Genomic DNA, 26,579 nt, shown 5'->3' with positions numbered 1-26,579 from the left:
CATCAGCCGGTTGTCAGACTGCTGCCGCCCAAGGGAATGCTGGGATGTCTGTCGGGTCATCTACAAGTCAGCCTCCCAAAAAAGATAGAGAAGGGCACAAGGTCAAACCGAGGGATTTACGCTGCTCTCTAAGTGGAATAAACTGCGTTGAAGAAGTCAGAAGGATGTTGGAAACCAACCATTTCATCATGTCGACTTCTTTAAGCTCTGGGAAAAAGAGCTTTGTCAGACGTTGGCATTTCACGGAGGTTGTGACAGATTGGAGCTAACTCTGGGCATCTGGCAGGCTTTCGATTCTTTTTTTGGAAATGTGGCTGCGGAGTTTTGCCAGCCCCTGTTGGCCTGCGTTGAATTGATAACAGTTGTCTGTAGGGTTATTCAAACCTTTGTATACTTGTTTCTGTCAATGGATTTGGGATAATGTTTCTAGCTTGACACCATTGTGTCAGAATGAGACGTAGCACAAAGTCTCAGTGTAAGTGAAATGAACCAGCGCGTCTTGAGATTGTTGTATCAAGCTCTTATTGAGAATAGTATTCACCTCTTCATTTGACCCCATTGCAGAGACAGATTTGACCACTGAAGGAAGTCGATTTCAGACTCTGTGTGGGTGAATCTTTTTCTTCGTCTCTTCTCTGTCGTTCTTTTCAACGCCCACATCCCTATATGTTATCATTGTACGGCGTGAATGGAAACCGCCAAGCGTTTTAGAGTCTAGGCATTGTACCATCAACCCTCGGATGCGGTACAAACAACGACTGTTCCTCGTCTTGGCAGCTTATCATCACCTTTGTGATGTTCGGCGTACGAGTGTGTATGTGTTTGTCTTTTCTGTAAACAACAAGGGAGCGCACTCTTTTCTTCCCTTCCTCCCTCTGTGTCTGAGAAAGATAGAGGGATATGGGCTGGTGGAAATGTGTCATCTGTTCCTAAGCTTTGATGGTCCTCGTCTCACCGGGTTTCGTTGGACTCTATCAGCAGGCCCATGTGTAGAGCGAGCCCAGACCTGATCACCTTTCCTCCCTTTATCCAATTCCGCTGTGTCTCTGTGCCAAAACCCCCCCCCAAGGCATTTGCCATCTCCACAAACCCTCTATTCATTCTCTATTCATAACTCAGCACACATTCAGAAAGAATATTTAAACAGTCTTGACACATCCTCTAGAAAGACACTGTCTTGTAGCTTCAGATCTTATTGTTTGGAGATGTTTTTTTTTTTTTTTTTTTTTTTTTACATTAATGTACGTTTAAAAGGCTCTCAAAGACTAAACAATTGTTTCTGCTGACATGTAAGTAAATCCTTTTTTCTGATTTGACATGTCATTGTTTGCATGTAACAACGTTCCCAAAGGACAGTGAACATGTTTATGAGGAATTTTCCCCAGTGTTAGAGTTTACGGAGACCAAATGTGAATGTCAACACACTTTTGTTGAAACAAAACCATGCTGGGACCCCATATACAATTCATAGAGTTTTGTCTGTTGTTGAAGTCTATGAAACCGACTGTATTGTGACCCTGGACCACAAAACCAGTTTTAAGTAGCACAGGTAAATTTGTAGCAATAGCTAAAAATACATTGTATGGGTCAAAATTATTGAATTTTCTTTTATGCCAAAAATCATTAGGATATTATGTAAAGATAATGTTCCATAAAAAAATATTTCGTAAATTTACTATTAGTAATATGCATTGCTAAGAACTTGATTTGGACAACTTTAAAGGCAAGTTTGCAAGTTTGCACCCTCAGATTCCAGATTATACAAATAGCTGTATCTCGGCTAAATATTGCCCTATCCTAACAAAGCACACATCAATAGAAAGTTTATTTGAAAGATGTTTAGTAGAAATATGCTTTATAAATCTCAGTTTAAAAACAAAATGACACTTATGACTGGTTTTGTGGTCCAGGTTCACATATTTCTAAGTGAAATGGCTTAATGAACAAAAAAAAACAAAAAAACAGGGTGGGACTTGATTTTATGAATACATAGATTGTATTGTAGCCATTGCATATAATAATGGATGCGAATCTGTATGCGATTATTGATTATTGTCTGAAAAATTACAAAGCTACAATACAATATATGAACGAAATAATTCACAGGAAGACTAGTAACATGCATTACCAAAATAAACAATGTCAATTTTGATTTCATACCTACTTTAAAGGGACCATCGGATACCCGTTTTTCACAAGTTGGTATGAACCTTTAGGGTTTTCATGAAATGTCCGCAACATACTTTGGTTAAAATTCCTCAGTGGTTGTGTAAAACAACACCCTTGATAGCCCTTGATAGAGTTAAAAACTGCTCTGTTCAAAGCAATTCATTTTGGTGCATGTCTCTTTAAATGATAATAAGCTACTGCTCACTCCGCCCCTCTCTTCCATTTTTTTGTGTATTCAGTGACGCAATACCATCAAAAACAAAACTAATCCACTGCGGCCTTAGTGGTTACATCCAACTACAAAACACCTGCATTGCTTACAAGACATTGTTTTTGCTACAGCTGCTCAAACATGGAGAAAATGAAAAAAAAAATACAACTGGCTGAGTGGTCGTGGGCGGGGCCTGAGCATTATGACATCATACATTTCCGAAAATCAAAACGGCTTGATAATTGAGACAGTTTAGGTATTTTAGGGACTAATAAATAGTAGTGAATGGATTTTCATCATTGTAGGGTGGTTGTGTCTACACACTGCTTAGACACATTTATATGCAAACACCGTATAAAAGTGAATTTTGCATCTGATGTCCCCTTTAAAGCCAAAAGGCAGACTGAGGTGAAGTAAAAAGTCTGTGAGATGGTAAATGAAAAGTCTCAGTCTCTCTCTTTTTTCAAATGACACAATACAAGCGAATTGTGCCTTTTTTTAACGGTGTGAGGTGATGAGTATAGGGTGACCTTTCTGTTCATCAGTCTCTCGGCTGCCGCAAACTCTTCTTGGAAATTGCAAGCATAATGGATGAATGGCTGCTTGTGGCAGACAACAAACGGCTTCAGTGTGATGGTGGCAGTCAATCGCAGTGGATATTCAGAACAGTGGGAGTTTTAAAAACGTTTGTGTCACTACTGTGTGACTAAACTCATGAATAATACATAATGTCATAAATTAGTGAGTGAACATAAGTCCTAAGCTTCACCTCCAAGATATTTCAAGCTCGAAAACCTCTAATGTTTACAAAACGACGCTGTGGGTTACTAACACTATGTACCATGCCATTAATAATTTGTTATATTTTGTGCTTTTCTCAAAATGTGTTTGTTAGTGGGCAAATTGGGTCAGGATTCAGATGTTTTCAAGAGACACGCTAGAAAATCAATGCCCTTAGATTATCAGGAACTAGATTTACCTTTTAATCCAAAGGATGCTGTGTTTTATTGCATAGTGTCCACATTATATTGGTATGGTGGCATTTTAGTGATTTTTTAATTTTTTTTTATTAGTGCCAGTTAAAGTTAAGTTAAAGTTTTGATATTTTGAGAATAAAGTCGAAATATTTCAAGAATAAAGTCTAAATTACTAAAATAAAGTTAAAATTTCGAGAATAAAGTCTAAATGTTTCGAGAATAAAGTCGAAATTAAGATAAATATATCAATTAAAGTTATAATATTTTGTGAGTATAGTCTGCACATGCAAATGCCCCAGATTGTGAGCACCGGGAGAAGTTCCAAGGCCACATGAATTGAATGTAATGGGATTATTAGCAGAAATCATACCATGTCTTATACTTGCAGGGACAGTATGCTTGTAAATAATATTTCACGTCTTCAATTGCATTCCTTAGGCCTATTTGTAGTGCGCCAGCCACTCAATAATACAACAGTCTCATAAAAATACATACCTCTTGGTACTTTTTAGCAGCACCATTTTTACGTACCTACTGCACGTTTCGCGGCAGTTTCAAAAAGAAAAGTCCACTGAATGACGCTAAAACACAGGTTCAATACGTTAATCCTGGCACATTTGTATTATGTTGCTTCAGGTACGTATTGCGTCGGTTTAGAGTTCAAATATCTGGGAATTGTTATTGCTTAAAAAGTTTTTGCTCTATCGTATTGGAAATATGCCCTACACCAAACCCAACCCTAAACCTAAACAGTGTAAACAAATGCAAAACTGATATAAAATCACATTTGTTGACGCCATTTGAATCTTCCTTGTGTGTAGATTTGAACTCTTTTGTCAAACCGTAGTTACACGGGATTCAAACTGGAGCTCTTCACCTTTAAAGTACATCTCTGTACTGCATGAGCTACCAAACAAACCTACCATCTATGAAAACCCATAGATATGTCATGCTAACATTCAAAAGCATCAGTTTTCAAATCTCCCAGCATATTAAAATAGTTTTTAAGTCATAATATAATATTCTTTAAGTAACTGTGCGAAAATTACGCTTTGTCAAACTCAGTCATACTTTGTGTAAAAAATGGAATAAAAGGTGTCAAAGTTTATTGCCTCTAGTGTTCAGTTTTTTGGGAAACTGCAGTGATGTGTACTTATTGGTACGTATTTCGCATCTCGCGAAAAAGTGCCCCCAGGTACGTTTTTGTCATGAGAACAGGTAGCAATAATAGCAATAAGCTTTGTGCTTTTGGTACATTTAATTTAAAGCAAAGTCTCAGCTTTCAAAATCTGTAAGTTTTATCATGAAATAATAAATAAATGGGTTTTTCCTCTTTATTTCAGGTTTGTAGTATAATGTAAATGTGACAGAACATCAGAGGAATGAAAAAAATCAGTATAGCCTGATTTAATGAAACACATGTCTCTATAATCGGAAAGATGACTGATTCACACAACTGAGGTGAATACAGTAATCAGTCAAGCCACATTAAGGCTAATATATATCAAAATATTATAACTTTAATCTCGTAATTGCTACAAATTAATTTCCGTAATTTTGACTTTATTCTCAAAATATTTTGACTTTATTCTAGAAACACTTTTTTGACTTTATTCTTGAATAAATCATGTATTATCTTGTATTATCATCATTTTTACTTTATTCTCGAAATATCGACTTTATTCTCAAAATATTACGACTTCAATCTTATAAGCATTAAAACGCCTTAGAACCCATTAAAACACACGGTGGGTGCCCCTGTTCACCTCACTATGTCTTTAACCTTATTTTCACCAGGTTTCCAATCCAGGTATTTGACCAGACTTGACCCTGATTAGCTTCAGAGGGGAAATCAGGCAAGCGTTGCATGTACATGCAAATACCATGTGACGTGGTGCATAAACATTGGTGTTAGTCATAGACTGTAAAAAATATGGATGTAGTGTCCGTGACGTCACCCGTAGGTTTCTGAAGAGCGTTTTTGAAGCTCATATTGGGTGGGAGTCGCGCCACCGCGCGTCACTCCCAGATAATCGAAAATGGGCAAAGAGGGGGTCATGGGGGACGTGGGTGGAGCTGGTTGCTGAAACCAAACCCCACCAAACGTGACAATGGTGACAGCAGCGGCAATTCACCTGTCACTCAAGTGACCACGCCCTAAATTAGGCAGAACTTTAAGGCTTAATATAACTTAAACGGATGAGTTATAAAAAAATCACCCCCCTTACAGTTGACAGGAAGGGCAAAATTAGCTATATAGACCAAAACCACTTTTTGTACCAGGCTGTAAACATATTTTAAATTATTTTCTGCTGTAAAGTTGAACATTTTAACATTGGGAGTCTATGGGATTGATTCCCTTTTGCAGCCAGTCTCTAGCGGCCAGTGGATGAATTGCAGTCACTTCCGTATTGGTTTCAATAGAGAGAGCGGGAGGTTGCCGCTTGGTGTTAGCCTGACAGACGTGTAATGCAGTGCACATTTGAAACATTTTGAATGGTTCCACCAACATAGTGCATAAGCTTTAGTATATGCAAATACATGCATATGTTTTCTTATATTCTTTGCTTTTTAATGCCTGTTTATTGACTTTGAAAAATAAACCCACGCTGGAAATTATTTGAAGAAAAACCTTTGACTTCTCTTTTTACTGTATAATCTTTGTTTGAGCAAGAGGATGTCTTTTTTGTCTCTTAGTTTTTTCCCAGGAGCAGGTTTTATATTTTATCTGGAGGCATTCAGTAGATTCTTTTTGCCCATTTTTATGACTTGCTCATTGGGTCAAGATTATTCCTTTCATTACTTTTTCATTTGAGAAAATCCTTTTGTATGCCTAACCCTCTACAAAAATAATTCCCTTTCTTTTTTGCCATACGTGTGTCCTGAATCCTTCACTCAACCAGCTCCATTACACATGCTGAGACATTACCACCTGATCACTCCAACGTTCTCCAAAAGTCCTTTTTACCTTAAAGATCACTAATGATATGTTTTTTTTATGTTGTAGCGTTAAGGGACAACCGGATCGAACTGGTTCGAGCCTCTTGGAAAGAGCTGACCATCAGCATCAATGATGTTTCTCTGTCAGATGAAGGACAGTACACATGCTCGCTCTTCACCATGCCTGTCAAGACTTCCAAGGCCTTCCTGACTGTGTTAGGTAAGACCTCTCGTAGATCAGTCTCCCTCTCATCCTCATCAATCTGTGCTTTTAAGGTCAGTAGCTCATCACTGATCTGGGGTCAGCGAGTTCTCTCCCATCGAATGATTTTGTTTTTGCACTTTGGTGACATGGAGTGATGTAAATGAGAGAATTTCACACCGGCTGATGGAGCCATTAGATGTGTCACTGTGTGCTTTGGTTTATGATCAGCTTGTGATAGAGTCTGCCACTCTCACTTTGTACACTGTGTGTTTGTATGCCACTTTTCACAGTACATGTTGTTTAAAAGTAACTTTATAGACAGTAGTTGTTTGTTTGTTTGTTTGTTTGTTTGTTTGTTTGTTTGTTTGTTTGTTTGTTTGTTTGTTTGTTTGTTTTGCTCTATTCATACAACCGGGATAGGACTACTTTTACCTTCATTTTATATACAGCTTTTCACAATGCATATTGTTTACAAGTACATTTACAAACAATAGTTTTTTTTTTTTTGTTATGTTATGTTTTGTTTTGTTTTGTTTTGTTTTGTTTTGTTTAATCATCAACAGTGGTGGGACTGTTTTTTGCAAGTACATTTATAAACAATTGTTCTTGTTTTATATTGTTGTGTCTGATTACTTTTACCATACTTTTTTACAAAGTTTTGTTTTGGTCTGTATTTGTTTTGTTTAATTTTTGTTTTAAATCATCTTGGGATAGCTTTTTCTTTTTGTTTATATACAACTTTTTTTATACAATACTTATTGTTCACACGTACCTTTATAGACAAAGTTGTTTTTGTGTTTTATTAAATACTTTTGTTTTGCTTTTACGGTCGTTTTGTTTGTTTTTCTTTGTAAACAAGTACCTTTACAAGTTGCCATCTTTAGTTTGTTTGTTTTGTGTTGTTTTGATCAACTAACAGGACTACTTTTACATGATTTTTATATGACTATAGTATAGACTATAGTTTTGTTTTGTTCTGTATTATTTTGTTTTAATTTTGTTTTCAATTATCCAACAGTGGTGGGATAACTATATATAACACTTTTTTTACAATACATATTGTTTACAAGTATCACAGACAGTAGTCATTTTGTGTTTTGTTATAATTGCTTTGTTGTGTTTTGCTTGTTTGTTTGGTTTGTGATGTTGTTTTGTTTGTTTGTAAACAAATACCTTTGCAAGCAATAGTTGTATTTTTGTTTGTTTGCTTGTTTTCTGTTTTGTGTTGTTTTACAGACAATAGTTTTGTTTCGCTCTCAGTTTATTTGTTTTTGTTTTTTGTTTCATTTTGTTTTGTTTTAATTGGCCAAGACTGGTGGGATTTTTTTTTTAATGTTTATTATAGTTTTGTTTGTTTAGTTGTTGTTGTTTTGTTTTAAACAAGTACCTTTACAAAAAACAGTTTGTTTTCGTTTTGTGTTGTTTTGATCAGTCAACAGTGATGGACTACTTTTACCTTATTCTTACATACAGCTTTGCAAACAGTATTTTTTTGTTTGTTTGTTTGTTTCTGTTTTACTTTTTGTTTTCACTCTTACAACAGTGGTGGGATTTTTGTGTTTGTTTGTTTGTTTGTTTGTTTGTTTGTTTGTTTGTTTGTTTGTTTGTTTGTTTGTTTGTTTGTTTGTTTGTTTGTTTGTTTGTTTGTTTACAGACTTTACAGACAATAGTTTTGTTTTGTTGTGTATTTTTTGTTTGTTTGTTTGTTTGTTTGTTTTTAATTCATCCAACAATAATGGGATATTGTTTTCTTTATTTGTTTATAAACATCTTTTTAATCATTGAACACTTGTGAGACTACTGTTAACTTATTTTTATTTTCAACTTTACAGACAATATTTGTTGTTTTTGTTTGTTAGTTTCTTTCTTTGTTTTGCATTGTTTCGGTCATCCAACAATGGCAGCGCTACTTTTACCTTAGTTTTATATACAACTTTACAGACATTAGTTGTAGTTCTTTGTTTGTTTGTTTGTCTGATTGATAATCGACTCAAGTTTGAATCCACCTTGTGCCAAACTTTTTTTTCTCCTTTTTCGAATGTCAATGTCACTTCGGAAAGGGACTTATTTTATATAAAATTGAAGGAAATAATAGACAAATTTGAAAATAAGGTGGCAATAAGGTAGCATCCATTTATTAAATTAAAATTATAATTTACACTCAATATGTTATTATGTTTGCTTACTGTTTTAAAATGTACTACAATACTGAGTTGCAGTTCATTTTCACTATTTGCAATAAGTAGTACAGTATAAATAGCAGAATTTTTTATAATATAATTTTATTATAATAATTTAGCTTTGTTTTGTTTGTAAACAAGTACCTTTACAAACAGTAGTTGTCATTTTTGTTTGTTTGTTTGTTTGTTTGTTTGTTTGTTTGCTCACGTGTTTGTTTTCATCTTGTGTTGTTTTGATCAATCAAAAGTGGTGGGACTACTTTTATGTTATTTTTATATACAACTTTACAGACAATAGTTGTTGTTTGTTTGTTTCTTTCTATCTTTTCTGTTTTGTGTTGTTTCGAACATCCAACAGTGGTGGAACTACCTTATTTTTATATTCAACTTTACAGACAATAGGTTTATTTTGATGTGTATGTGTTTTTTGTCTTGTTTTTGTTTTAAATCATCCAATATTGATGGATAGCTTTTTTATGCTTATATACTGTTTTTGTATACATTTTGTTTACTAGTACTATTACAGACAATAGTTGTTTTATTGTTTTTTTTTTTCTTTGTAAACAAGTATCTTTGCAAAAAAAAAATTGTCATTTTTGATGGCTTGTTTTTTACTTTTTGTGTTGTTTTGATCAATGAACAGTGGGACTACTTTTACATTTATTTTATATACAGACAATAGCTTTGTTTTGTTCATATTACCTTTACAGACAGTAGTTGTTGTTGTTTGTTTGTTTGTTTGTTTGTTTTTGTTGTGTTTTGTTTCTCCAGCAGTGCTGGGATTACTTTTACAGACGGATAAACTTCTGACTCTGCGTTATAAATGTAAAACCTATCTGTGCATTTATTTATTTATTTATTTATTTATTTATTTATTTATTTATTTATTTATTTATTTTCTCTGTAAACAGTCTGTAATCCATTCTGTGACAATTTCAGACTCTTTTCAGCATCTTTTTACATTATTATTGGATGTATAACATTATATAGGCAAGTTTAATAAGTGGTTTTGTCACACTATATGTTACGTTTTACATGTGAATGTGTAAAAATCTTAAGTTTGTGTTCTAATTTGTTCATTTTAACACCTATTCTTGTGTGTTACTTTAACACAGTTTTGGTTGGTGGTTTGATTTAATGTAGAAAAGACGATGGTAATGGTCCAAAACTCATTCACGTTCTCCATCTCTATCACTCAACAAATGCTTCCTTTTCCTATGAAATCACAAAATACCATGCAGCAGAATATGCCACTGTATTGATATATATCTACTGGCAAACATATATATAAAAAGGCAAACATGTTTTCTATTTAAAAAAAAAATGTCAGTCAAGCAACATTTGAAGTTCAGGCAAGAAATAGTCCTCTAAACCACATCATGTTCAGGCGGCGGCTGAGCCCATCTATGACTGAAATCGTAGAATTACGCATGTTTCCATCAGCACTGCCTATAATCCTCCTCCTCTGTTTGTATATCAGGTGTTCCAGCGAAACCAGAAATCACAGGCCTCTCGAGACCTGCCCAGGAGGGGGAGGACGTCACACTGACATGCACCACATCTGGCAGCAAACCGGCTGCTGACATCCGATGGTTCAGAAACGACAAGGAGGTGCAAGGTAAACAAATCCCCCCGGATACCCTAGAGCTGATTGTGTGCAATGAACAGTTGCACATTTTGTCAGTGTGCAAGTGGTACATGGTGAGTAATGTGCATCTTTGCACCAGAATTGTGCAGCTCTTTACAAAGCGTCTCACAGCAGTATTGCTTAGTATTCTCTAATCCTGAATCATTTTGTTTAAATACTTTCTGCTATCCCAGTTTAATGTGCATGGACAGAACTGGTTTTACAAGCAATGTTTGAGTTACAGTCAGATCTACAGATCTTTTAGTTATTTATAAGGTGGGAATGTCTGGATGTGTCCGGGACAATGGCAAACCTCAAAGAAAAGAAAAAAATAAGCATTTTAAAGTCTCCATTTTAAAAAAATTACCTTGTTTTTAAAGGGGTCATCGGATGCAAAACTAACTTTTACATGTTGTTTGCACATTAATGTGTGTTGGTAGTTTGTGTAGTCGTTATTTACTGGAAATGCAGAGGAAAACGTTACTTTCGTTTTAAAAGCAACGTGCTGATCCCGATCGACAAATGCTCTATGTTCGTGCAAATCATTCCTGATACAGCTTCAACCACAGCAGAAGTGAGTATAAAGGGTTTTTTTATGCATCTTTGTGAATGGCCTTTCTTAATAATGTGCTTGTTGGCACATTTCGTCGCTAAGTGCGGCTAAAGTAAACATTGCGTCTCATAATCCCAGAGAGGGGCGGGGCGAGCAGAGCTAGGTGGCATTTAAAGGGGTCATGTCTTAAAATGAGTTTTTGCAGAGCTGATTTTGACAAGGTAAAAGGCTGTTTTTTTACACTACTATTGAGAATTTTTAACCAAAGTATGGTATAGACTTTTCATTAAGACCCTAAAGAAACATATGAACTTGTGGGAAATGGGCATCTGATGACCCCTTTAAAATAAAATCTTCATTTTAAAATAGGACTACATATTTGTCTGAACAATGTACCTTATCAAACAGAAAATATTTTTTTATAAGAAATTGCATCTCTCAGTCAGTCCATTGTCCATACGATAGCACAGCATACGGTAACACATCAGTTCAACTTTAACCAATATGTTACCCCAGACATCCCTCTGAGGGCTGAGACATGCACATCTCGGGCAGAAGCCCCAGTCGGCTGATCTGCTGGTGATTGATGGCCTGAGACTCCGTCAGACAGGCCCGACTCAGAGATGGCATTCACGCAAGCCGCACTTAAAGGCCAGTGGCACGCGGGAACAGAGCATCACAGCCGGACCGCCTGTCACTCACTCCAATTCAAAGGAATCTCACTCTGTGATCTGATCTTGTGAGACGGATTGGATGTGCTTCTGGAGACCAGCACGCAGGCCCAAACAGAATATGTAACATGGTGCGATACTGCTCACTTTAGGATGGTCAGGGAGATACGAAAGCTTGTGGAACGGGTCACATTGATGGACACACTGGCTGCCGTCGACAGGACTTTCAATGCGGGCTGTGCTTGCAACTCTTAAAACTTCAGCACAAATCCATGATCTCCTGAGAGCGTATTTACCATGGGGGATTGCTTATGATTCTTTTTTAGATGCAGTTTACTATATCTAGAACTGTGCTAAATATACTACACTAATTTCCTCTGGGCCAATCTGTCACTTGCTTTTCATGCTGTTCTACAACATCTGGATGGGTTTGCACCAGCCATTCCTAAGGTGTTTCTTAAATTGGGACATGAAGTTCACAGCAGGGGCTTAGTAGCTACTTGTTAATTTGTACCTAAATTTGTACTTCATTTGTTCTTAAAGGCTTAGTTTACCCAAAAATGAAAATTATGTCATTAATTACTCACCCTCGTGTCGTTTAAACCCGTAAGACCTTTGTTTATCTTCGGAACATGAATTAAAATATTCTTGATGAAATCCAAGAGCTTTCTGACCCTGTATAGACAGCAATGCAACTGAAACATTCAAGACCTAGAAAGTTAGTAAGGCCATTGTTAAAATAGTCCATGTGACATCTGTGGTGCAATCATAACTTTAGTAAGCTACGAGAAAACAAAAATAATTCAACAATTTCTTCTCTTCTGTGTCACACACTCTTCTACGTGCGTTCACAAGAGTACCACAATGTATTTTTGTTTTCTTTGCGCACAAAGCAAATATTCACATTTACTTACGTTACACAAATTTTCCACCTGAGTTTTTTAAATTGTGCGGAAGAAGCGATTGAGGCAAATATCACACGTTCATGAACTCGCAATGCCCAATTCGCATCACCCCATGCAAATTTGTGTCTTTGCATTGAATTTGTATGTGAACTACTCACACAATTAATAAAATTAGCTTCTGGAGTGCACACAGCATTATGGTGATTGGGTTGCGCAACATTTTTAAATTTTTTCTGGAAGACATGATATGGCACGTTTGCCTGCAATCACGTAGCTTCATGCTCTTGGACAGGTTGTCTTCAGCAAACCGTTTGCAGGCTTTCTTATGAACCAGCTTGAGATGAGGCTTCCTTCTGGGACGATGCCTATGCAAATCAGCTTGTTGCAGTGTGAGGCATATGGTCTGAGAACTGACAAGCTGACCTTCTACTTCTGCAACCTTTAAAGCAATGCTGGCAGCACTCATGCATCTGTTTTTTGAGCCAGGTTCTGCACCAGATGCACAGAACGAATGATCAGCTGAACCTCTAATAGCCTTGGCCATCTTTGTGGAGAGCAACAATTTTAATTCTCAAATCCTCAGAGAGTTCTTTGCCATGAGATGCCATGTTGAACATCCAGTGGTCAGTATGAGAGAATTGTATTTAAAACACCTAATTTTAACTGCTTTAATACAAGATACACAACTTTGTATGCTCCTGTCAAGTAGACAAAAACATGATGAATAGGACATGTGGCTTTGCATGGTTAAACAACATAATGCTGTTATCGCTTTGGGTGTACTCACTTTTGTTTCCAGCTATTTTAACAATAATGGCTGTGTGTTAAGTCATTTTCAGAGGACAGTAAATCTACACTGCTATACAAGCTGCACATTGACTACTCTAAAATATATCCAAGTTTCATTTCTATAGTATTGTCCCTTGAGAAGATACACTAAAATGGTTGCTGAAATGGGAGTACTCACTTTTGTGAGATACTGTAGGGACTATGTAAACCATACTCAATGTAAATCATACCTTCAGTCATTCGGTTTAGCAAGAAGAAATGTGCTGTTACGTTTCTAAGTGACCAGACCTGCAATTAGACAAAAAAAAAATCTTAGAATTACATTAAAGGATGAACCTGAGTTTTGGGGGGGGGGTTTTTGCTAGTATGCAACAATCCAGAATACACTAGCAACCATCTGCCATGCCACTCAGAACACCTTAGCAACAGCTTTGGAATGCACAAAAAGCACCTAGATCCTAGTAACACAAATCAGCTTCTTAGCAACACTGGCAACATCAAAATGTAATAAAAAATGAAAAAAAAAACTAACTACAATATGTATTTTTCTAGCTCTTCTCTGAGGAAATGTAATGGATTTTGACTGCAAGAGTTTTATCTAAACACCAGAAGTGTTACAGAGGTCTGTTCCGGAGGAGGGTGAGAAATAGCAGATTGGGACTTGTCTGCAGTTCATCGGAGTGAACGAAATAAACAAGATACACTCATTAGAGTGATTAAACCAAATAAAAGTCATTCACACGACTATATTATTGGTATTAAATGACGCATTTTTACCGACCCACTTGATACCGCTGCTTTAAAGGCATAGTAAATGACATTAAAATAGACTTTTTATGTTTAGGCGAACTATCGTTTTGAAAATAAGCTTTGTGCAACATTTCTTTGCAGTCTAGTTCATCTTCAAAAAAAGGTGATCAATCTTCCTGAAGCGTCAAATGATAGCATGCATCTGCAGGCATTGCAAAGGGTGCGTTTGACTGACTGATGCTAGTGCTGACAGAGACAAGAGAGAGAGAGATGTGATTTCAGCTGCTTAGTTACTCACACCACTGACCAGATATCACACTGCACCATATTCCACAGCAATTAGCAACAACACTTTTGTTGTTTATCCCCAGATGCTGTATATGAAATTATATACCAGTCATTCATCATATTGAGTATCAGCATGGGCCCAAATTCATACAGAAACACATAACTCTTGCATATTTTGTAATAATAATGTGATGTTCATTAATTTCCACTAATATTGATATATGCACTCAATTAATCAGCATACTTAACATAATATTAGTCTTATTGTGAATGATCACAAGAGCACTTTATTTCCAAGCAACACATTTTTTTTTTTTTTTTTTTTGCATCAAAAGGTAATAGTTTGCTTCACCTCTAAAATGACTTTCCTTTTCGGCTCACATCATCCTGTTTCACGTGGAAATGCATTACATTACATGTGGCAGGTGCTAAATCCACAGCACATTCAGGAAACGCATTTTATTAATACTAGTGTTTCCTGGGAATTGAACCTGCAACCTTTGTGTTCCCAGCTCAGTGCTTTACCAGTTGAGCACATTACGGAAGTAAAATAGGTTTGCAATTTCAGTGTTTTTCTTCAGTGTTCCGTCGATGTTTTGAATAGACAACAAAAATGAGATTTGGATTAAAAAAGCAAGGACAACAAAACAACAAAGATGCTCTGAGCGTTTTACTGTGCGTGCATCAAGGGAAAAAGAGAGATACTCCCAAGTTTTATCCGGGCAGTTCATGCATGTATATGTGTAGTCAGATGTTTGCTGGAGGCAATCCTCCGGGGTGATGTTTTACTTAGCTATTCATGATGCCGTTGATCCAGGGCTTTCACAGTACGCAGACATGGCTCTAACTGCTATTGTCTCTGGTTACTGATTCTCGATCTCTTTCTGTGCTGCTCCTCTCGCAGACGTTATAAGGATTCCTTACAAGCTCTAAATGATGTTTTGTTCTTCACATTTCCACAGGCTTTCCAATAAATTCCAGGCCGAAAGGGACAATGTTTTGAGCTGTATAGTATTAGGATTGCTGTTCTTCTGTGTGACTGCAAACAAAAACTTTTCTGCAAACTGAGAAATTTCATGTTGCTCCTGCTAGGCTAATACCTGTACGATCACAGATAGTATGAGAGGGAATCAAATATAAATAAAAACGTGAATGAGAAAGTATGGGGACTGGCCAGCAGCTTTCCAGAAAAGTGCATATTCGTCACTCTTTGTGATTTTTCATTGACTCTTTCTGCCGTTTTCATTGTTACGCCAGTAGGTGGCGACATATAACTCTGTATGAGTGAGTCATTTGAATCATTTATTCAAAACATTCATTCATTCAGGAACAAACAAGTGATTGATTTCGTAAGTGAGTCATTAATTCATTTACTTAACCTATTAGTTCAAAAACACTAATTCATTCAAGAACAAACGAGTGATTGTGTTTATGAGTTAAATTTTATTTATTTTTTATTTAGTGGAGACTTATCCAATGAGTAATAAATGAATGAGTAATACAACAAACAATTCATCCAGAAAATAGGAAAATAATGTTATTGAATTCTATCAAATTATTCACTTCATCCTAAGCAGACTAGAAAATGAGAAGTAAGTCATTGAATTATTCACTTAACCGATTAGTTCAAGAAATTTATTTAGGAGCGGAATGAGTGACTGTGATTGAGTTGTTGAATCATTAACTCAACTGATTTGTTCAAAAATACACATTAATGTGGGATTGAGTCACTTTTGTAAACTTTGTTTGCTTTGATTTAATTTGGATCTATTTTCATTGGCGGAAAAAAAAAACAGTAAAAAGTAGCTGTCAATATTGTGTCTGAAATGTAAGTTACATTTAAAATTCTTGTTTATCCAGATTGTTTTGCAAAAGCAGTCGTACTGAAAGTTCGAACAGCAGCTTTCTTTCATGGTATTTCTCAAATGTATGATGCTATTTGCACTGTTACTGCAGTAATCTAAATCTATAAAACAAAAAAAAATTGCTTAAACGATTAGTTCAAAAACACTATTTCATTCAGGAACGAACAAGTGATTGTGTTTATGAGTGAGTTAAATTTTCAGTTATTTATTTAGAGGAAACTTTCATCCAATGTCACTTTTAAATGAGTAATACAACAAGCAATTCATCCTAAGCAGACTAGAAAATGAGAAGCAAGTTATTGAATTATTCACTCAACAGATTTGTCAAGTTGACAGTATAACAAAAGGCAAAAGCCTCTATTACTAATTCAAAAATGCCCTGGAGCTCACATCTCCAAAAATGTCAAAGCAAATTTTTCAAATAGACGTTATCTTTATTAACAAACCGCATCTTTAAAGTCTAAACAAGTACATTCTCACCTGAAAAAAACTCTCATTTCATGATTATAGTGGATTTGAGTGTCCGCCATGACACTCGCTGTGAGAAAAGCCACGAGCTGAGTGATACAAAACGGTGAAACGGTTGGAGTTCCAATATAAGTAGAATATTGCACTCCTCTTAGCCAATCACATTCGATGTACTGATGGTATAAATCGATATACTGTTACAGTCTTGAGTACCACAGAAAGTTTAAGAATTCTAATGCATGAAATGCTAAATGAAGCACCTGTTTATACTGTATGTGTAACATGAGCTTGAAAGGTTTTCTTGTGGCTGTGTTCTGGCAGGTCAGAAGGAGGTAAACGCCACTGGGAGGTCATTCACGGTCAGGAGCACTATACACCTCAAGGTGGACAGGACAGACGATGGAGCAGCCTACACCTGCGTGGTAGAGCACATAGCTCTGGGCTCCTTGCCGCACCAGGTTACAGAAGTACTGGAGGTCCACTGTGAGTCATATTTTTGGATCAGTTTCCCTCCTGACTCTAGTTTGATGAAAACTGCACTCAGATCAGCTGAAACTAAATGTCTGCCAGCACCTGTTTAAAGAACGGCAGAGACAGTGCTGTGTGTACAGTAACCACAATTTAGCAATGTTTTGCAGTAGTGTAAAAATATCAATATTTACAGTATTTACAATAGAATACAAAGTTTACAAATTACAATACAAAGTTTACAATATTTCATTGTATGCGTATATACTATTCACAGTGACTTTTCCTTATACATTTTTACATTTTGTGTTTTGTTTTGTTTTGTTTTGTTTTGTGTTTTTGTTATGTTTTTATTTGCTTTGTGCTTTTTGTTTTATTTTGTGTTTTGGTTGTTTTTCATTTTTATTATTCTTTGTGTTTTATGTTTTATTTTGTTTTTTTGTTATGTTTTATGTTTTTGATGTCCTTTTTGTTTTATTTTGTGTTTTTGTTATGCTTGGTTGTTTGGGTTTTTACTTGCTTCTTGCCTTTTTTGAGTTATGTTTTTGTTCTGTTTTGTGTTTTTGTTGTGTTTTTATGTTTTGATTGTTTTGTAGTTTTGTTTTCCTTTTTGTTTTATTTTGTGTTATTTGTTTTGTTTTATTTTGCGTTTTTATCATGTTCACATATTGTTTTGTGTGTTTTATTATTTATTTATTTTTTTGTGGTTTTGTTATGTTTTGGTTGTTTTGTTTGCTTTTTGTTTTATTTTGTGTTTATGTTATGCTTGGTGGTTTTTTTTTTTGCTTTTTGCTTTTTGCTTTGTGTTTTTGTTGCGCTTTGTGTTTTTTGTTTGGTTTTTGTGTTTTTGTTATGCTTTGGTTTTTTTTGCATTTTTATTATGTTTTGTGTTTTTTGTTTCTATTTTTGGTTGTTTTGTTTGCTTTTTGTTTTATTTCATGTTTTTTAAATGCTTTTTGTTTTGTCTTTTTATTTTGCTTTTTGTTTTATTTTGTGTTTTTGTTTTGCTTTGGTTTTTTTTGCATTTTTATTATGTTTTGTGTTTTTTGTTTCTATTTTTGGTTGTTTTGTTTGCTTTTTGTTTTATTTCATGTTTTTTAAATGCTTTTTGTTTTGTCTTTTTATTTTGCTTTTTGTTTTGCTTTGTGTTTTTGTTTTTATTTTGTTATGTTTTTGTTTTTAATGTCTTTAATTTTGTGTTTGTTTTATTTTGTGTTTTTGTTATGCTTGGTTGTTTTGTGTTTTTATTTTGCTTTTTGTTTTATTTTGTGATTTTGTTTTGCTTTATGTTTTTTGTTCTGTTTTGTGTTTTGTTGTGTTTTTGTTATGTTTCGATTGTTTTGTGGTTTCGTTTTGCTTTTTGTTTCATTTTGTGTTGCATTTTTATCATGTTTTGTTTTGTGTTTTTTTATTGTGTTTTTTGTTTTGTGTTTTTGTTATGTTTTGGATGTTTTGTTTGCTTTTTGTTTTATTTTGTGTTTTTGTTATGCTTGGTGGTTTTATGTTTTGCTTTGTGTTTTTGTTTCGCTTTGTATTTTTTGTTTGGTTTTTGTGTTTTTATTATGTTTTGATTGTTTTGTGGTTTGTTTTGCTTTTTGTTTTTTTTGTGTTTTTGTTTTGCTTTGTTTTTTTTTTGCGTTTTTATTATGTTTTGTGCTTTTTGTTTGCATTTTTTGTGTGTTTTTGTTATGTTTTGGTTGTTTTGTTTGCTTTTTGTTTTATTTCGTTTTTTTAATGCTTGTTGTTTTGTCTTTTTATTTTGCTTTTTGTTTTGCTTTGTGTTTTTGTTTTTGTGTTTTTGTTATGTTTTTGTTTTTATTTCGCTTTGTGTTTTATGTTTATTTTGTGTTTTTGTTATGTTTTGGTTGTTTTATGTTTTAATTTTGTATTTGTTTTGTGTTTTTATTTTGCTTTTTGCCTTTTTGTTTTGCTTTATGATTTTTGTTTTATTTTGTGTTTTGTTTTTGTTATGTTTTGGTTATTTGTTTTTTTGTTTTGCTTTGTGTTTTTTTGGTTATTTTGTATTTGTGTTTTTGTTTTGGTTGTTTTGTGTTTTGCTTTGTGTTGTTGTTGTTGTTGTTGTTGTTTTTTGTATGTGTTTGTTATGTTTTGTGTTTTGGCTTTGCCTTTTGTTTTATATTGTGTTCTTGTTGTATTTTTCACAGATCCTCCTCAGGTAGAGATTGTGCGCTCAGTAATAGTACCTCAGGAAGGACAATACTTCAAACTGGAGTGTGTATCCAAAGGCAACCCACTGTAAGTGCAGCTTGCTTTTAATCACCTACATGCAAGTTGTTTGAATACGGCGTCTCTTATGAAGTTGAACTTGCAGAATCATCACGTCTCAAGGCGGCCCTTATCTGCATGCCGAGAACAAAAAAGCAATAATACTAAATCAGATTGTGATATTTGGGAGAGATTTAGTGAGTCATATAATCGTCTAGAGACAGTTGTAACTCTTTTAGAATGACCTTTCAGAGGTAGAGGACAAAACCGTAAAAAGTTCCTTGAGCAGAAATGATAACAAAATGAGAGACAAATCTTTTCTGCCACCAGCCTACTAGACCTATGCCCTAAACAGATTAAAGGAACTGGGATTTTCTTCGTCTTCTTTTTTTTTTTCATATATTTACAATAGGAGTTCAATAATGAGTGTTTATGTAAGATGCTTTCTTGCGTTCAAAAATAGCTTAAGAGAGTTAAACAAAATGATTTTTTTTTTTACTTACTAAAGCCAAGAAACATACTCTAAATAGAAATCTACATAAATTAGCATTTATCATCTTCTGGCACTGTATCCAAAATTCAATATTTTAATTAAATATTTTAATATTTCTTGCAGTTTTGGGAATCTGTGTATCCTATAAATTAAATTATATAGTTTCTTGCAACAATGTGTGTAAAGGAACTGAAGGCAAAATAAAGCTTAAAAAGACCCTTTAAAATCTAATTATTTATATACATAAAAAACACAGCTTTGTGAATCTTTACAACATTACAAGCATTTTGATGTTTTTTTTTTTTTTTTTTTCAGACATACCAATATTTTCAGAGATTTTAACCTGTACATTTTTGAGGCCTCAAGCTAAATTGCTCTGTTGTTTTCAGGCCTGAGCCAGTTTTATGGACAAAAGATGGAGGTGAGCTTCCCGATGTTGAACGAATGATTGTGGAGGGTAGAGATCTAATCATAACCACACTGAACAAAACAGACAACGGCACATATCGCTGTGAGGCCAGCAACCACCTCGGCACCAACAGGGATGAATTTACACTGTATGTGTACGGTAAGTACTTCTGGGTCATCGTAACCTCTGGAGGGCAATAAATCCATGAGTTTATTTGTTATATTCTCATGCGTTCTCATTATTTATTTTATTTGTGAAAGTTTATGTTAATATCCATCGTAATCCGCATCAAAACACACATACGTACTCAATAAACTCCTCCTGGCCTAGTTTACCAGGGGTTTGTGTGTTGAGGGTACACAGCAGAAACTGCTGGTGGCTGCAGTATTTGCCACCAAAGTGAGACGGAGCCAGAAATGATAAGTTGGTTCTCCAAAACAGGAAGTAAAGCAAGAAAGGAAGACACAATTAAGGGTCCACTGCTAATGCGGATAACATTTGTCAAGCTAAAATTGGAAGAAAGATACAGAGCGCTTGGGACAGAGACGGATTCGTAGCATCGCTTTTTAATAGGCCCAACAGCAATCTTTTTTTGTCTCAACAGGAGGGGCCTTTATGGACAGACGCCTTTTGAAAGTCGAGCCCACAGCTCTCCATGCCTTTCCATTGCCCCAGATTTATTTGCCCACATTAACAAGACAGACACACAAAATAAAGATCTTCACTAGTGTCGAAGATCTACAAATGAATCAGGATAAAGGGTTAGCTCACTTTAGAAAAAAAAAAACCCTGATCATTTACTCACCCCCATGTCATCCAAGATCATGTCTTTCTCTCTTCATTCGAAAAGAAATTAAGGTTTTTGAGGAGAACATTTCAGGGTTTTTCAATGGGGATCAATGGCTTGAAGGTCCAAATTTCAGTTTCAATGCAGCTTCAAAGGGCTCTACAAGGAATAAGGTATTATCAAGTGAAACGATTAGTCATTTTCTAAAAAAAAAAAAAAAAAAAAAGCTACATTTATATACTTCTTGGCTTGGTCATGCTCTAGCCTGACTCTACACATTACATAGTCATGTTGAAAAGGTCACACTTGACATAGGCGGAAGTACCGACCCAGTGTTAACAAAGCGAACGTGCAAAGAAAGTCAAACCACCTTTACAAAAAAGATAAAACAATCCCTGCTGAAAAAAAAACAGCTAAAACCAGCCTAGGCTGGTTAGCTGGTTTTAGCTGGTCAACCAGGCTATTTTTAGCTGGTCGGCAGGCTGGTATTAGAGGGCTTTTGGCCATTTTTCCCAGCCTGGCCAGGCTGGTTAGACTGGTCTTACCTGGTTAGGCTGGGAGAAAACCAGCTAAAACAATCCTGACCTGCTAAAATCAGCTACTTCCAGTTTAAACCAGCTAAGACCAGCCAACCAGCCTAGGCTGGTTTTAGCAGGGTTTTTTTCAGTGGGGATGATGTTGGACAATTTTGAAGTTGGAGGAGAAAATAAGGAGTTTTTCGCCCTATACTTTTTGAAACAGAGTACACAGACGAAGAACTAACCAAGCATGACCTTTCCAACGTTAGTATGTAATGCTTGAAGTCAAACTAGTGCAACATGAGCATTTGTGGTTAAAAATTTTAGAATTTTTGAGTGGTGGACCTTAACAAACTAGTATTACTTCGTTACTGTACTTAAGTACATTTTTCAAGTATTTGTACTTTACTGGAGTAGTTTTATTTTTAGTAACCTTTACTACTACTTTACTATTTTTTTACTTCACTACATTCCGAAGCATAAGATCGAACTTTTACTTCACTACATTTCATAAAACATATCGTTACTCCTTATAATATATCATGTGCTCCGAGACGCAGAAGCGGTGTATGATTCATGAACAAACTGATTCTTTTTAATGAACCTGTTAAAGGAGTCATCGGATGCCCATTTTCCACAAGTTCATATGATTCTTTAAGGTCTTAATGAAAAGACCTAATCTACTTTGGTTAAAAATTCTCAATAGTAGTGTAAAAAAAACACCCTTTTACCTTGTCAAAATCAGCTCTGCAAAATATCAGCTCATTTTATCGCATGGGCCCTTTAAATGCAAATGAGCTCTGCTCGCCCCACCCCTTTCTGTTCAGGGATTACAATCTGTAATGTTTACTTTAGCCGCATTTAGCCACTTTTAGCTGCATTTAGCCATGTTTATCATCGAAACTTGCCAACAAGCACACTATCAAGAAAGGCCCTTGGCAAAAATGCATAAAAACACCTCAGTCGAGACACAATGAGAGTCGACACAATAGGGATCATATTCGGACAGTTTCAGCTCGGTGAGGGCGGGTCTAAGGTAAGGCGCTCATGTCAATGTGTTTTGTCACAGACAAGAAGCTGAGAATCACCTGATTTTAAAAAGGGGATATTACTTTTAAAGATTCAAAAAATACCACTGGGTGGATTTTTATCATTGTAGGGTGGTTGTGTACACAAACTGCCAACACACATTAATGTTCAAACAACATGTAAAAGTTAGTTTTGCATCTGATGGCCCCTTTAAATTGGGTTGCAAATCTGCACCAAACGATTCATTCATGAATTGGAATGATCCGATTGCAGCTGTTCTCGAGTCGACAACTCACTGATTCAAATGATCCATTTAGAGCGAGTTTCCAGTGAACTGAATTCACAAGTAAGAACCGGGAGATCGTGTGACAGCGCGCACGCGACTGATGCTGTGAAAAGTAAGTTACTAATGTTGAATTTTAGGATTAATTATTATAACTGAAAATCATATTTAGGTCAAAACTGTCAGTTGTTTGTGAACTAAATCTGCTGTAAAGGGTGATCTGTTTAAGCCCACTTGAACGCAGACATCAACATCAGTGTCTATATGTTTTAGGTCAAAAAACGAAACATTAAAATAACACAGATTAAATAAAATTACACATGTACGTTCATATTTCAAGCTGCTGTAACGGTAGCAGTTTTATTGAAATGCTATGCATTTAGCCCTATGTGACGTCTGTTTTTTGTATTGTTTATCAACGGTAGAAATGTGTAATATTGGTGTAACCAAGCGGAGTAGACAGATATGAATGTTTATTCATAACCATACTGTAAATTAGTCAATATTGTCTAGCTAAGCCTTCTGGTTCTAAGTTCAGGTAATTTTTAGTCATGAAGTCGAAATATTTATATTCAACCATCTACAGTCAAGCCCAAAATTATTCACACCCCTAGCAAATTCTGACTCAAAGTTACTTTTATTCAACCAGATTTGTTTTTGACCGGAAATGACACAGGCTTCTCCCAAAAGATAATAAGACGGTATACAAGAGGCATCATTGTGGAAAAAAATATTTATCAGCTTTTATTTACATTTGAACAAAAAGTGGCATGTCCAAAATTATTCATACCTTTTGCAAATTTTCACAGTCTATAGGAAAATCCTAAGTTCTATACCATTCCAAATAGTCCAAGCTGTTCTAAAGCATCCTAATTACCCTGATTCATTGGGAACAGCTGTTTTAATCAACTCAACAGGAAAACAAAAGCTCTAGCCTGTTGGTTTGTGGACAGTCATGGCTAAGACAAAGGAGCTCACTGAGGACCTGCGGCTGCACATTGTGGCTGCTCACAAGTCAGGAATGGGCTATAAGACCATATCTAAATGTTTTGAAGTTCCAGTGGCTACAGTGCAAAAAAGGAGAAGTCTTCAACCCTATGAACACCATCCCCACTGTCAAACATGGTGGCACCAGTGGACATTTCAGCATGACAACGACTCAAAACACACAGCAAAAGTGGTGAAGAAATTGTTAGCAGACAAAAACATTAACGTTTTGCAGTGGCCCAGTCAGAGTCCTGACTTAAATCCAATTGAGAATCTGTGGAGGGAGCTAATGATCGGGGTGATGGCAAGGAGACCCTCCAACCTGAAAGATTTGGAGCTCATCACTAAAGATGAATGGGCAAAAATACCAGTGGAGACATGCAAAAAGCTGGTCAGCAATTATAGGAAGCGTTTGATTGCTGTAATAGCCAATAAAGGCTTTTCTATTGATTATTGAGAAGGGTATGAATAATTTTGAACATGACACTTTTTGTATAAATGTAAATAAAAGATGAGTAATATTTTTTTTCCACAATGATGACTCTTGTACATCATCTTATTATCTTCTGGGAGACCACTGTGTCATTTCTAATAAAAAAAAAACATGCTGGTTGAATAAAAGTAACTTCAAGTCAGAATTTGCCAGGGGTATGAATAATTTCGCTTGACTGTAGATAGATGGAAAAAGAAAGGATGTGATGTTCAACATTACTGAACATTACTACATCACTTTCCTCAATGTAGTCCATATCAACAATAAAATATACCTATATCTTGACTCCATACAGTGGTATTTTGGAAAAATCCCAGGTATTTTGAGCAGCAGGATTATAAAAATATATATGCTAAAATAATATAAAATTAAACCGAGTAGCCTATACAAAATTGCTATCAGTACTTTTTACTTAATTTCATAAAGAATCAAGTACTTGTGTACTTTCACTCGAGTAAATTTGAAAAAGGAGTACTTTTACTTTTACTGGAGCAATATTTTATTATACATATCTGTACTTTTACTCAAACTTGATTTGTGTACTTCGTCCACCACTGAAATTATTTATTTATTATGGAAAACAGCCACTGATCACTTCATTAGATAAGACCCTTATTCCTCAGCTGGGATCGTGTGGATCCCTTTAAAACTCCACTGAAACTGCGAATTAGACCTTCAAAGTCCTCTATATGAAGAAAAATCCTGGAATGATTTCCTCAAAAACCTTCATTTCTTTTTGACTGAAGAAAGAAAATTATGAACATCTTTGATGACATGATGGGTAAGTAAATTATCAGGATTTTTTTTTATTTTGGATGTAAACTAATCCTTTTAAAGCAAGAAGATCTGGAGAAAGTCATAATGATTTAACAACGTTTGAATACTTGACAGTGGAAAATAACACTTTTTGTTGCAGTGTTATCTAGCAAAGACTAACCAGACCATGCTTACCAATCAAACTTTGACCCTTAGGTTAAAGAGATGAGAGGAAGCGTGTGACAGACAGGTGTAGAGAGAAAAAGAGAGGGAGAATCTCATTCACATGACTCATTACCTTCTAATTCATCTAGATGTCTGACTTCACCCGAGTGATATTTATTAAGCCCTTCCTCTCAGGATGAGTTGTCCGACTCGGCTCTCGAATGAACCTAATTTGCTAATGGTACGACTGCCAAGTGGCAATAAATGTCAGTTGAAATCACACACTCCCTATTCATCTCCAGTTAGCGTTTTAATTTCCGTTTATTAATGTGTCTGCTGGTAGGTACACTTTATTTTGCAGAGGACAGATAGAAATGGGAATGTCTGGTGTTTAGGAAAGGCAATAAATACAAAGTAGGATGGCAAATTGTGTCATGTTAGTATTCTGTTCAGTGGGATGGCAAATTGGGCTGTGATATGTAACATTACTCAGTTTTGTTTTTCATGTTTTATACTTAGAAATGGGTATCATAAGGAATTTAACAATTCGGATTCTGATTCCAGATTACCTTAATCTGATTACCTGCATCTGATATAGCATTCATTCTTCATATTTATGATGTAGTTTGAAAGTCCGCTGAGGGGAGCGTTGTCTTTGTCAGAACGTTAAAATCCTTAATATCATCTGTTAAGGGTGATTTCAGATGACAGCGCTGCTCAGTGCATTGGTTAGCTGCGTCAAGCTGTTGTTGAAACTAAAAATAACTTGCGTTTATAATTTTTCAGTATAAACGTCTTTACTGCTGACTCGTAAAACAGTCTTTTGTTGCCATCTAACTGCGGAGCAATGTAACTAAAATCACCATCACAAACACACGCACCGTTTCTTAATACAAAAATACAAAACATGTTTAAATAATACTATTATTTATAGAAAATATTATTTATTAAATAATAATATTTAATAGACAACAACAACAGCCATCATAAAAGTTACTAGGCAATTTAGTCAAAACTACACAGGCAGCGCTCTGATATACAGCATTGAATTTACATAAACATGACTTTTTGCGGAGAAAAAATATTATTTATAAACTATTAAACTATTATTTATATAACTATTAAACTATTATTTATATAAAATATTTATTGAATAATAATATTTAGAAAACAACAACAGCCATCATAAAAGTTAGTAGGCAATTTAGTCAAAACTACACAGGCAGTGCTCTGTTATATTATTTATTGAATTATTTATTGAATAATAATATTTAATAAACAACAACAGCCGTCATAAAAGTGACTAGGCAATTTAGTCAAAACTACACAGGCAGCACTCTGATATACAGCATTGAATTTACATAAAC

At 35.2% G+C, this 26,579-nt stretch overlaps 1 protein-coding gene across 1 annotated transcript in view; it reads left to right on the top strand.

The window, feature by feature from the left end:
- Positions 1 to 20,394, top strand: part of cadm2b (cell adhesion molecule 2b) — a 134,797-nt gene extending 114,403 nt beyond the window's left edge. The window contains exons 5-9 of the mRNA XM_073817367.1: positions 6,365 to 6,517; positions 10,163 to 10,300; positions 16,920 to 17,081; positions 19,232 to 19,322; positions 20,175 to 20,394. Of these exons, the coding sequence (XP_073673468.1) occupies positions 6,365 to 6,517; positions 10,163 to 10,300; positions 16,920 to 17,081; positions 19,232 to 19,322; positions 20,175 to 20,394 (764 nt within the window). The remainder of the gene's footprint in view (positions 1 to 6,364; positions 6,518 to 10,162; positions 10,301 to 16,919; positions 17,082 to 19,231; positions 19,323 to 20,174) is intronic.
- Positions 20,395 to 26,579: the final 6,185 nt, after the last annotated feature.

This window comes from Garra rufa, chromosome 14, assembly GCF_049309525.1.
Source record: "Garra rufa chromosome 14, GarRuf1.0, whole genome shotgun sequence".
NCBI lineage: Eukaryota > Metazoa > Chordata > Actinopteri > Cypriniformes > Cyprinidae > Garra > Garra rufa.
This window is presented reverse-complemented; position numbering and strand designations above follow the sequence as displayed.